Raw genomic sequence first — 13,617 nt, forward strand, 5'->3', positions numbered from 1 at the left:
TTATATTGTGTTTATTAGGTAGGGGTGGAAAAGAGTCGTATAATTCACAACTATGAACTTGATCTTTGTTTGTATGCCATGAATTTTGCTACATGGAATTGTTGTATAAATGAGCCATCTGAACTACTGGCGTTTGTATATTTTCGTCTTCACGCAATATACCGCTATGAAATAGTTTCTAATAAAGATACACATTTATTTTTTAAAACAAAAGGATTTAATGAAACCTAAATTGAGGGCAGGGGGGGGGGGGTGTTTGGTGGCAAGTGTTATATAATATGGCATTTCGAGTTCTAAGTAAAATATTGTAATAACATTATATGGTGGTAGGGGTTAAGTGTTAAATGTTATGTTCACAAGCTCTAAAAATTAAAAGCAGAAAGCAATAACAACAAAATTTGGGGCCCTAGGCATCTGCCATGTCTTACCAGCTTAATTCACCTATGAGTATTGTCATGGGAATATTTGCAAAATGTTTTTCTGAAATTTTTTTTCTTCATAACTATTAAGTTTTAAATATCATTATTTAACTTTAAATCACAATTTCAATTTTTACACTCAGTATCAACTTGTAGGTGTACACTTTCAGCAGATATTTAACGGAGCCCTCCCCCCCCCCCCGAAGAAAGTCTACTGACCCTCCCCCCGAACGAAATGTAATTTATATAGAAAATATATACTTTTAACAGTGTCCGCCTCCCCCCGCCTCCCCGGAAATTTAGTCTGCCCCCCCCCCCCCCCGAAAATTTCAAGTGCACCCCCACCCCGGAGAAAAAAGTCTGGAAGAAACACTGCAACTGAATATATACATATTTTCGCAGCTTTTTTTGCGAAGTAAAAAAACACAAAACTACAATAATCGTTTAGCTCCTATGTTGTAGCCATCAGGTACAGCATTCACCCCCTTGTCAACTGCCATATGGCCGCGTCAAGAAATTGAAGACAATCATAGTGTATTTAAAGCAGTAACATGCACAGTAGTAAAACACTGATTGTTTAGTGTTAGTCACGCTATAGTTTTTTTAAATGAGTTTTTTTTTCATTTAAAAAATTATAGACAATAGTGTACGGCATGAATATAATTTTAAATTGCTTTTTTTAAAAAAAAAAAATTCTTTGCATGTAAATCTAATGTTGCATTTGCCTGGTAAAACTTTTTAAAATCTCTGTACTTTAATGTAAATTTAAGTATTGTCTTCTTACACGATTTTGAATAAAAAACGAAAACTCCATGCATTACTTTTGATTTTATTCTCTTACAAACAAATGATCAAATATGAAAATTGCTCTATTGCAACCATGGGAATAGAATTAATTTTTTTCGCAGTTAATTTTCATCCTAAAACAAAATTTCCTAACAAAGGCACTGTTTCAAAATAAAAAACATATTCTCACTGGGAGTCGCCATCCCTCTCTGATTCTACACAGGCTATGCCATGTGCCTCCACTAATTATTTTTCTCGCTGAAGCTCATATTCATCATAGGGAATGATGCTGCATTTAAATTCCACCCTGTCCCTGCAATTTGAATCAGACATGTAACTGAAAGTGATGTTACACGCTTGACCAGCCCATCGGTGGTTCAAAATGACACACTTGGGGTCCGCTGTGCCAAAACTCGCAGTAGCAAAATGTTCAGTGCAGCTAGTCACTTGCAAGTTACCAAAACCGGACCCTCCTGGTCCGTCATAAGCGCAGAAACTCAACCTCATCAATCTGTTCGAGTTGTGAGTCCGTCCTACAATCACGCAACGTTTTGCGTAAACCAGAGGATAAGTTGTCGTTATTGGACTCTGACCGTATTTAACCACAGCTTTGTGTCTGTTGAAAGCTGGACAAAAATCAAGAGTAAACTGATATCAATTACCGACGAATAAAACAGGCTACTCCGTGTCAGAATAGGGGAATGGTAATTAAGTAAATGGAATTTCATTTCGAACCTGATGGTCAATGGGACAAATGAAGTAGTTCTCCTGTTTCTGTGACCTCGGCAGGTAAAGGGATAATGAAGCTAGCACTATGTCCAGCCGACTTAAGTATTCCTTACGTAGGCGAGATGACCATCCACCCACCCATTCGTCCATCCGTCCATTCGTCCATCCGTCCGTCCGTCCGTTCGTCCGTCCGTCCGTCCGTCCGTCCGTCCGTCCGTCCGTCCGTCCGTCCGTCCGTCCGTCCGTCCGTCCGTCCGTCCGTCCGTCCGTCCGTCCGTCCGTCCATCCATCCATCCATCCATCCATCCATCCATCCATCCATCCATCCATCCATCCATCCATCCATCCATCCATCCATCCATCCATCCATCCATCCATCCATCCATCCATCCATCCATCCATCCATCCATCCATCCATCCATCCATCCATCCATCCATCCATCCATCCATCCATCCATCCATCCATCCATCCATCCATCCATCCATCCATCCATCCATCCATCCATCCATCCATCCATCCATCCATCCATCCATCCATCCATCCATCCATCCATCCATCCATCCATCCATCCATCCATCCATCCATCCATCCATCCATCCATCCATCCATCCATCCATCCATCCATCCATCCATCCATCCATCCATCCATCCATCCATCCATCCATCCAGAAATGACGAGTTAATAATCGCAATTCCTGTAAAAAGAGTAAGTTACGTCCAAGATGGTGGGTGGGGGGGGGGGGGGGTGCTTTTTCACCAAAAGAAGCAAGGTATTGTACTGGATTGGTGAGTAGATAACTTTAACATTAAAAAAAAAACATGTTAAAAAGAAACCAAAATTATTAAAGCGTATTGTGAAACAGCAAAATAAGAAAAAGGTGGTGGGTGGGACGCTTTTTCTGAAAGGTGAATGGGAAGGATCTACACCGGAATGGGTGAGTAGACGAATCGTTTAACAATTAAAATAAAAAACAATTATATTAGCGCGTAATGTACGATTACACAAGCCAGTTTTGGTAAGATTCTCTCAACTTTAACGTGAGAGATAATATACTTTTACTTGATTTCATTACATCTTGCCTGGATCACTGTATTGAAGAGAAACAAATATCACGTATCGCTATCTAGCCAGTAAAATAGCATATGATCAAAGAGGTGTTTCTTCCAGACTTTTTTCTCCGGGGGGGGGGGGCACTTGAAATTTTCGGGGGGCGGTAAAGTATATATTTTCTATATAAATTATATAAATTTCATTTCGTTCGGTGGGGGGGGGGGGGCGGTAGAATGTTTTCGGAGGGCTTTGCCCCCCCCCCCCGAAGAGATGCCTGTAAGAAACTCTGGATCAAAGCGCGAGGGTGAAGGCGATACTCTTTGCCTAAATTTTAAGAGCTAAGCAAATTAGTAAACTGTACCGAATAGATATTTTTTTTTTACCTACGATAAGAGTAAAAATGGGTACAACGTGACGACTGCTACTGCTTTGTTACTTTGTTCCACCTAACTGACAATTTATAACTTAATATACCTTTATCAAATCTGTTCTAAAGGCACGCCCTAAGTAGACCAAATAAGCTTGCATCTTCTACAAACTACACTCTAACGCAGTTGTTCTTTACCGTGTTGGAGGTGCCGAACCCTATCAGTTTCAAATGCACATACACGGAACCCTTATTAATAGTTTTATCGTCCACACTGACAAAATCCGTTCCTGAATCATATGAGTCGGGCGTGTGTCTTGACCTCCGCCGAAGCCCTGAGACTGACTTTCTGAACCTCTTTGGTTGGATTGAACACGGGTTAATAACCACTGCTCTAAACTCTTTTGATTTTCTTATATTTATTCGATTCGTAGCATAGACGTAGGCAAATTTCGTCAACTCACTTTATTTTTATGAAGATCGAACCCTAATAATCCAGCCTCCCACACCTCTATTTCAAACGATTTCCTTCATGATGTCTTTTGGTCTTCTTCTTTTCCTCTTTCCCCTGGACTTTGCACCAGCACCTGCTTAGTGATGTTATTCTCTGTCTTTCTGATATTGCGCCCTGACCAACACCTTTTCGTTTCTCTTATTTAAATCTCCAATGTCTGTAACCACCTAGCTCCGAGCCATACAGTAAAAGAGACTTTACATTTAGCTAAATATCTAGATTCAATGTTTTTGACAATGTATTTAAATACCACATTTAAATTTCGCACATCTGCAAAATCCAACATTTCACCTATTGTGTCCGTTAAATAACAGTTTGTTTCCTCTACACAATCAAACAGTCAATGAAATACCCATGTCGTATTCCAATGTGTACAATAAATGTTTCTGAAAATTTGCTATTGTATGTCTTGTATGTCACTTGTAAAACCTTATTCTAACAAAAGTATAATCCAGCTATGTACCATATCATAACAGAGACTGTTTCAAAGATAATACATAAAAAGTCTGGCCTATACGAATTAGCGCCTGATACAAACTTCTTCTAAGTTTATTTTTTTCTGACATTACTTTTTAAAAAGGATAACGCTTCCTAGGGGGAATTTAACTGTCGTCGAGTAAAGCTATAGGAAACGAAAATGTAGTTTTCCAATTCAACCTAACCGTTTATATATATATATATATATATATATATATATATATATATATATATATATATATATATATATATATATATATATATATATATCTCTGTGTGTGTGTGTGTGTTCTCCGAACATACTACGTAAAATTATGATTTTATAATTGTTCGTGATTTTTTTCCCCCGTAAATATGGATTTTAATTTAAGATCCGAATTCTCACACACTATGTAATGAATAAACGAAATATTTAAAGAACATATACGATTTATAGTTTTTTTATAGTGTGTGTGTGTGTGTTCTCCGAACATACTACGTAAAATTATGATTTTATATGATTTTATAATTGTTCGTGATTTTTTTCCCCCGTAAATATGGATTTTAATTTAAGATCCGAATTCTCACACACTATGTAATGAATAAACGAAATATTTAAAGAACATATACGATTTATAGTTTTTTGAACACATAAACTAGCAAGACAACTGCTTTAAAATTTACAATAGCCATGTGAATAAAAGAAATAGTTTTTGTATTTTAATATATTTAAAATAAAATCTGTTTTTTAAATCATGTTCCAGTAGGATATAGCGGTCTGCTCCTCTACGGGTTTCACATTCTCTAGTAAATTTCAAACACCGTTAAAACCCTATGCGGCTTGGATTCTACAGGTGAACTCTACTCCATCCCTGCATGTCGAGCGGGATCTGTAGGTGAAAGTGACGTTACACGCACGACCAGTCCACGTGTAATCCAACTTCACACACTTGGGATTACCAGTGTGAAAGTACTCCATTGCTGTATTTCCGTTGCAGTCAGTCAAATGCATGGGATCAAAACCGGAGCCGCCTGGCCCGTCATAAGCGCAGAATCTCAACCTCGACAAGTTCGAGCCGTGAGCCCGCCCTAAAATAACACAACGTTTTCCGAACTCCAGAGGATAAGTAATTTCATTATTTCCGTACTTTGCCAAGGCTTTGTGTCTGTTGTAGCCTGGAAATAAAAATGTATCGGTGTAATCATGTTAATTTTGACAGCACATAGAGGTAAATTTTTTTTTTATCATGACATGCATTGTCAAAGTGATATGGATCAGAGGCGTAGCGACCCTTCCCGGCGCCCAGGGACAAACTTTTCGATTTGCACCCCCCTCAAACTTTCGATTTGCACCCCCACCCTCAAACTTTCGATTTACACCCCCCCTCAAGATTTCGATTTGCACCCCCTCACACTTTCGATTTGCACCCCCCTCAACCTTTCAATTTAATTTTCCAACCCATTTTGGCGCCCCTAAGGTCGGCGCCCGGGGACATATGCCCCCCCCCAACCCCCCCCCCCCCCCCACCCGCTACGCTACTGATATGGATACAGTTTGAACGATTATTACAATGTAATACGGGTTTTCCCCCTAATATTCGTTACCAGTGACGTCAACAGGTCGAGTGTCATCCGGTGCGGTAAATCAAAGTTTCACCCAACACCTAATCAGAGGCGTAGCTGGGGGGGGGGGGGGGGGGCGGGGGGGGGGCGGACCGCACCGTGTCACACCCGACCTCGCTACGCCACTGCACCTAATAATAATTTTATATTTTCCGTTTGATATCATTGGATAAAATATTTATGTTACAGTACATTTTTCGATTTTTCGATTTACTGTCACCTGGGTGGGTAACCCCCTTCCCCCTCCACTGTGACTCCAATGCTTGTTGTTATTGCTATACAATTTTCCACAGTTGACTTATTATCGCAAAACATTTAACATTAGCATGCACATTTAATCTCGTTCTAAAAAACTTAAAAACGATTTTAAAAATGTAATTAAAAAAGTTTTTTTTTAAAATCTTCAACATAATTTATTAAGTTTAATAAACTCAATTCATTTATTAAAAAGCAAAACGATAAGAACCTGCGGTTATATTAAAACACTGCTACAAGCAAGGGCACAACAATGTAGCATTCTGTTTTTAACTTGAGGTTTTACGTAGTTAGCGTAAACTTTATCTAATTTTAATGCGACGATAAGCATTTTCTTCTTCTTCTTCGTTTTTAACTTTTAGTGTTGGAAGGGACCGAGCCTTATATGCCAGAGGGTTTGAACTCGAGACTTTTTTCGAATTTATCAACTATGAGCTTTTGCCGACTCGACCACGCCTCCATCACAATTAAGGATACGTGTCAACTAGTTATGCGCCATTTGAGGCCATTGACTCCGATTTCAGCCTGCTTTTCTTTTTGGATTTGCTTACATAGTCTTTGTCCAACCAAGAACAAACTACAAGGCAGCAGTTGTCCCACAGTGGCTGTCTCTAGCTAACGAGCCTCATCTGCCCGAGGGTTGGAACTCGAGACTTCTCGGTTTAGCAACCATGATCTTTGCCGACTCGACCACGCAATGTATTAATTATCTAATGATCTAATTTTTAAATGTATTTCCTTTTCATTCTGTCTTACAACTTTTTATAAAAATTTCAAAAACCAAGTGTTACATTAAACACACAGAGATAGAAAATATAAACAAACGTAAATTCCAATTCACAAGTCCCCCCCCCCTACTATTAAATATACCGTCGTTTAAAATTTAAACAATCAATAATCAAATCACCACCATAGCCACATCCATTCAACTCTTCAAAGAACTTACTCAAATTAATTTACACAGAACGTACTCAAATTAATTATCCAAAAACATTTAAATTAAATGCCTAAAATTTCTTTTATATACAAAATATATTTACTTACCACTTAAGGCACCAACGTACAGGGAGTTACTAAACTCACTAACGGCGGCATTGTGTCCTCGCCTAAGATACCATTGGCCAATAATTGTAGCATTTGATGACACCCATTCGCGGTCGGTGGTCACGCTGGCATTGAACTTCATGAACTTTGACCTCCAATTTCCAATGCAGTCAGGGTGGAGTGTGCAGAAACGGGCTGTATTTGTAGTAAGGATCTTTTGAGCAGAAGAGAAATTTAAATGAAATCAATGTATTTATACAATTTATTCCACATAACACAAAGTGTTCACGATCTATATTCGTCTGGCAGTTTGCCAGCCTGTCATTCTGCCTTCTGCCTGCCTGCTGATGTCTGTCTGCATGCTGCCCGTCTGTCTGTTTGTAATATTATCTTCTCGATCTCGTTGGTACGTCTCGTTTAAAATTTGTTAAACTACCATTAGAGTTACGGCTAGTACTCTGGTTATAATTACTATTTAGTAAAAACGTACAAAGCTTTATCAAAAAAGTATGGACATGTATCGAGCATTAAAAAAATTAAAATAAAGGCTGTGTAGCAATACATTTAAAAAAACAAAAGCATTTACTTTACTAAAACTACTGCAGTTATAAACATTTCTTAACTTACATGCAGACGATTAGGATAAACATTATATAAATACAAATCAACGTTGAAGTCTTCCCAACGATTCAGCGGATCTGCCCCAGTAAAGTTTAAGTAGACAGTAAAGTTGAGGCGTTCTACAAACGTCGCATGACCCGTAGTGCATATAGTTGATGGTCTCAGATTGGACAGAACAAAATCGGCTCTTCTGTAGACTAGAGTAAAAATCTATATCTATCTGGTACAATATAAACGATTTTTCAAAATATCTATAATTATAAATCTCTCTATCTCTGTTTATATATATATATATATATATATATATATATATATATATATATATATATATATATTTATATATATATATATATATATATATATATATATATATATATATATATATATATATATATATATATATATATATATATGTATTTATACTAAAACATCATACATCGCCCTTCTGTGTGGCTTGATTGGAAGTAGACTAAAGCCAAATAGAAGCTCGTCAGTGCTATGTTTTTGAGGCTCAACATTTTCATCCCACTGTCTCTTGTTTCTAGGGTCTTTTGTAGAACACTCGGATTGCTTTATTCAGTACACACCTACGATGTTAAAAAAACATGTTTTAGTACAAAAATCTTTCATTAGTTTTGTTTTTTATAACTTCTGTTTTGTGTTGAAGGAATGCTGAAATATTGCCATGGTCTGAGAAAATTATCATCTATGAAAAACGTTTCTATGCTTCTTAAGGGAACAGACATTTTCTTCATCAAGATATTGTACTCACTATTTATATTTTCACGCGGCCCATTAGAAAGCTCACGACGTACATCATTAAGCTCCTTTAGTAGCCCTTACAATGAACTGAGCTTCAACACAAACCAATCAGCTACTGTAAAACTTTAATAAGCTCACACTTGTACGTATCCTTTTCTTTAAAATGTAGGCTACTATCTTTATTAGATTCTATATTGTCAAGAGACATATAATCGTTTACTATAAAGCAAAAAATCATTGACACTTCTGCCTTTAAATTTTTTTGGTAGCACGTATGTCCTCAACCGTATTATTGGGGCTCATTTTTATGGTTAGTATTTCGTTTGTTTTTTATTGATGTTTATTGTAGTTAACATAATTTTTAACAAGTTAACAGTTTTACAAAAGGCCGGAAGCCGCTTTCATTTCATTGTAACACAGAGTTTCTTCCAGGCATCTCTTCGGGGGGGCTTTGTCCCCCCCGGAAATTTTTTACCGCCCCCCCCGAACGAAATGAAATTTATACAATTTATATAGAAAATATATACTTTTAACAGTGTCCGCCCCCCCGAAGAAAGTCTACCGCCCCCCCCCGAAAATTTCAAGTGCCCCCCCCCCCCCCCGGAGAAAAAAGTCTGGAAGAATCACTGTTGTAACGTAGTCATCGGACCTAATTAATTTCACCATCTTCAAACCTTAAACTACGCGTTGAATTGACACGTATTTATTGGACTTTCATGATCTACTATTATTACTTATTACTGCTTGCTGTTTTAACTTTATGTGTTAGTTCACGTGGTAGTAGAATATACATATTATAATTATTTGATATGAATTTATTCTCGGAAAAATGTTTCTGACATTCCAACCGGTTTAATTATATTTTTAATCATTATACTAGCCGTACCGGCGAGGTCATGCCATGGCATTTGTTAAAAACCTATATTTAAAGGACCATGATTTGTGTGTTTAGTAATCAGCATGTTATACCCGGCATTGCCCGGGTTTAGAAAATATATTGCTTCGCGAATAAACCCTAATCACAACCAACCAAAACCAAAGCTTGAACACAAAACCAAACGCAAACATAACAAAAACGCAAACACAATCACAAAACCAACCACAAACGCAAACCCAAAGACAAACACAGAGAAACCACAAACACATATTACACTATGGCGATCAAATCGAGTACTGTACTATATTCCTATTTTTTTTTTGTAAAAGGAAGAAATTGTGTTTTTGTAATCTATCAAGGAAAGTAAATAACGCTAAAGGATTAAAGGTAGTAATTTTCAGACACAATTAGAATTTTTATGACGGGTGATACATTTTCTTTAATTTCGTTTAATGCACATGCCATCAAATTAACGCTATAAGTTTGGAAAATGAAATTTGTTTTATAAAACCTTCAATATTTTTTTTAGTAATTAATTTAGATAATGAGCAATTTAGATATATTACACTATGGCGACGAAGTTATTTTTTTTGCTATATTCTTTTGTTATTACTGGACCGTCCAAATGCAGAATTGAAGTTATAGACTATATTTGATATAGAAATGTTCTTTACAACGTTAATATATATTACTAACAATTGGAGATTTGTATTCTTACTTCCATGAAATTTCTAGTTCGTCTTTTTTTAAATATTGGAATAAAACACGTTTGTTCCTACCTTGTCTGAAATCAGAAGTGATTTGTAAGCTTTAGGTAACTCAGCGTTTTAAAACAATTTTCAGTTTAACCAATGAAACTGCTCAGTCGTCTTCAAAGTTTGATTGGCTGGATATTTGCCCAACCAGACAACGGTACTTGGCATAACAAAAATAATATAACAATATCTGTTTTTATTACTCCTTCTATTAGCCAGCATCCAGATATGGACTCTTCCAAAACTAGGTGTGTCAGGTTGTTAAGATGTATTGTAATATTGTAGGGCTACCCCGGATTTAACCAGAATGTTTAACGTCTAACCTTAATCTAGACTGATAGCGTGTTCGAATGGTAAGGTGTTTACCACTAACCTGAGTAGTTTCAATAACTGATCGGGGGTCAATTAAAATTTTCGGGGGGAAAGAGGGGGGTGGAATCTACCCGGGGGGGGGGGACTGATAAAGTATAAATTTTCTATATAAATTATATTTATATATTATATTTCCCAAAAGAGATGCCTGAAAAAATCTCTTCTTATATACAAAGATATTGCTACACAAATACAACACTGACTACCTGTTAACGATATGGCGATAATATGAGCACATTCCATTCGAAACTAACAAACAATAATAATTTACCAGCATTAGATAAGTCGTGTAATTCACCTGATTTATTCGGAGCCAAATTACGACAAATTTTCGAAAATATTATTGTTCTGCATATTCTTTGCAAAACCTATTCATCAAATGATGACTCTAGCTGATAAAATATACGACAATGATGTTGTTTTGTGTTGAATAATCCTCAAAAACCTGTGTACTTTAATAACTGTGTTATTGTAAAATAAGGACTTGAAAGTATACATCTTTCTATAGAAAAGTAATCTGTGCTTAAATCCATGGATTCAATTACGAAATATATTATAACTAAGCTATTTATAGATCTAATGATACAAATATACAAACAGAGTTAATACATGAAGGCATGGGGAGATGGACGAATAGGTGGATGGATGGATGGATGGATGGATGGATGGATGGATGGATGGATGGATGGATGGATGGATGGCTGGCTGGCTGGCTGGCTGGCTGGATGGATGGATGGATGGATGGATGGATGGATGGATGGATGGATGGATGGATGGATGGATGGATGGATGGACGGATGGACGGATGGACGGATGGACGGATGGACGGATGGACGGATGGACGGATGGACGGATGGACGGATGGACGGATGGACGGATGGACGGATGGACGGATGGACGGATGGACGGATGGACGGATGGACGGATGGACGGATGGACGGATGGACGGATGGACGGATGGACGGATGGATGGACGGATGGGCGGATGGGCGGATAGGTGGATAGACGGATGGACGGATGGACGGATAGACGGATGGACGGATGGACGGATGGACGGATGGATGGATATATTGACATACCACAACGATGCTACAACCATGTTCGTTTTTCAAGTACGTTAAAAATTTAGATATTCATAGATTCAGCTAGCCAATATTGGGGAATTTTGATTAGCAAAGTGTAATTATAAAAAATAAAGACTGATATACCGACTGACTGACCGACTGATTAATCGACTTACTTTTCCAAAGTAAGGGCTATATGTGCCTTACAGATGTGTGGCTGAAGATAATTAACCAAATATCGACTCCATTTTTAAAAATGTTGCATGTATGTATAAATCTACGATAGAGACGAATGATTAATTATAACATATATAATGCATTTAATAAAGCAGCTGTCAATGTTGTATTGCACGGCAAGCTTATGTGGTCACAATTATCAAATAATTTTGCATCAGGAGCTGAAAGGGTCGGCCAGTTGTTTTGTGCATAGACTGCTCTACGTGAACAATAAGACTTGATTGAAGTTTTATGGCAACAGGAGTTATACTGCAACACACTTTGGACTGGGCCAGGACTAGGATTATTGTTTGAATTGTTCTTTTGGTTAATTTACCAGGATAGGGTTAAGCATAGGCTATGGTTAAAGTTAATGTTAAGAATAATAATAATTAGGTAAGGGTTAGGATTATTTTAGTGGTAGTCAGGGGTGGATTCGATGTGTCCAAGAGTCCATGGAAATAATTTTAAAAGACGTCTCTGTCCTGAATTAATCTGTTATTATGCAAATATTTACCATCAACGCTTGAAACCCGATATCAAGGATAACTTTAACATTTTAATATTAAAACAATGTTAATGGGAAGTGTGTTTTAAAATTATAGATAAAACGTCATGAATATATTAAAAGTAAGAAAAGTACCCTTTCAAACCTGACGGTATAAGGGGAAACTGAAATAGAGTTCACCTGTTACTGTGAAGGGATATTGTGGTCAGCACTATGCCCAGCCGCCTTTACTTTCCCTAACGTATGTTAAGTACCCATCATAGCTGGCTGGACTAAAGTAACATTCTACATATTTTAACCCGGATTCCAACTCGAAACATTTGGGTTAGCAATCGTACAGGACTAGGAAAGTTTGAGTTGTAGGGAATAAACTTATTCTACGGACGAAAAGGCAGATGGATAGACGGACAGACATGTACACTAGTTACTGCATTCTCTCCTCTGCTAAATTCTAGATTTAAACTCCCTTAATCTTTAGAAGCGGGAGCACACTGGCTAAGATAGTCAATTGGGCTATTTCTGACGACGATCAACTAAGTAACATGCTCAAGTCATCGAAACATCAAGTTATGTAATTATTTATTTTGCCCAGCTTATAACGTGTTTGAATAAATAATGTATTGGTAGATGTAGACATTGTTTGCGAGCAGACTTTCTTGCAGGCATTTCTTCGCCCCACCCTCCCCCCGAACGAAATGAAATGTATATGATTTATATAGAAAATATATACTTTTAACAGTGTCCCCCCCCCGAAGAAAAAAGTCTGGAAGAAACACTGTTTGCGAGGTGATTTTGTTGCTATTTAGCCATAAAAGGTCTTACTGTTATATTGTTAGAGAAGTTAGTTAATTAAAAATAACTTAACACGTATACTCAATATATTATTATTAGTAGTATTTTTTGTAATTTTTAATACAAAATGAAGACCTGTACAAATTATATATATATATATATATATATATATATATATATATATATATATATATATATATATATATATATATATATATATATATATATATATATATGTGTGTGTGTGTGTGTGTGTGTGTGTGCGTGTGTTTGTGTGTTTTTAATACGTAATATGTAAATCAATAAGTAAAAATCTCAATAACACCATAATACATTACTATCATTTAATTATTAAATTCATGGACTCGTAGTAAATAGTAAATTTTTAATAAAATGTTTACATTT

At 36.9% G+C, this 13,617-nt stretch overlaps 1 protein-coding gene across 3 annotated transcripts; it reads right to left on the reverse strand.

The window, feature by feature from the left end:
• Positions 1-4,978: 4,978 nt before the first annotated feature.
• Positions 4,979-10,993, reverse strand: LOC131938532 (uncharacterized). 3 transcript variants are annotated; one of them, XM_059296592.1, is made up of 5 exons: positions 10,931-10,993; positions 8,303-8,453; positions 7,873-8,063; positions 7,246-7,459; positions 4,979-5,499 (listed from the first exon to the last, which is right to left on the reverse strand). In XM_059296592.1, the coding sequence occupies exons 2-5, from the start codon at positions 8,388-8,390 to the stop codon at positions 5,156-5,158; spliced, it is 837 nt and encodes a 278-aa protein (XP_059152575.1). In that variant the 5' UTR covers positions 8,391-8,453; positions 10,931-10,993; the 3' UTR covers positions 4,979-5,155. The 3 variants fall into 3 exon arrangements, with proteins under 3 accessions (XP_059152575.1, XP_059152573.1, XP_059152574.1); XM_059296590.1 differs by lacking the exon at positions 10,931-10,993 and adding an exon at positions 10,285-10,499; XM_059296591.1 differs by lacking the exon at positions 10,931-10,993 and adding an exon at positions 10,224-10,281.
• Between the last annotated feature and the right edge of the window lie 2,624 nt (positions 10,994-13,617).

Source organism: Physella acuta, unplaced genomic scaffold (assembly GCF_028476545.2).
Source record: "Physella acuta isolate Inbredline_101_S28 unplaced genomic scaffold, ASM2847654v3 ptg000246l, whole genome shotgun sequence".
Classification (NCBI taxonomy): domain Eukaryota; kingdom Metazoa; phylum Mollusca; class Gastropoda; family Physidae; genus Physella; species Physella acuta.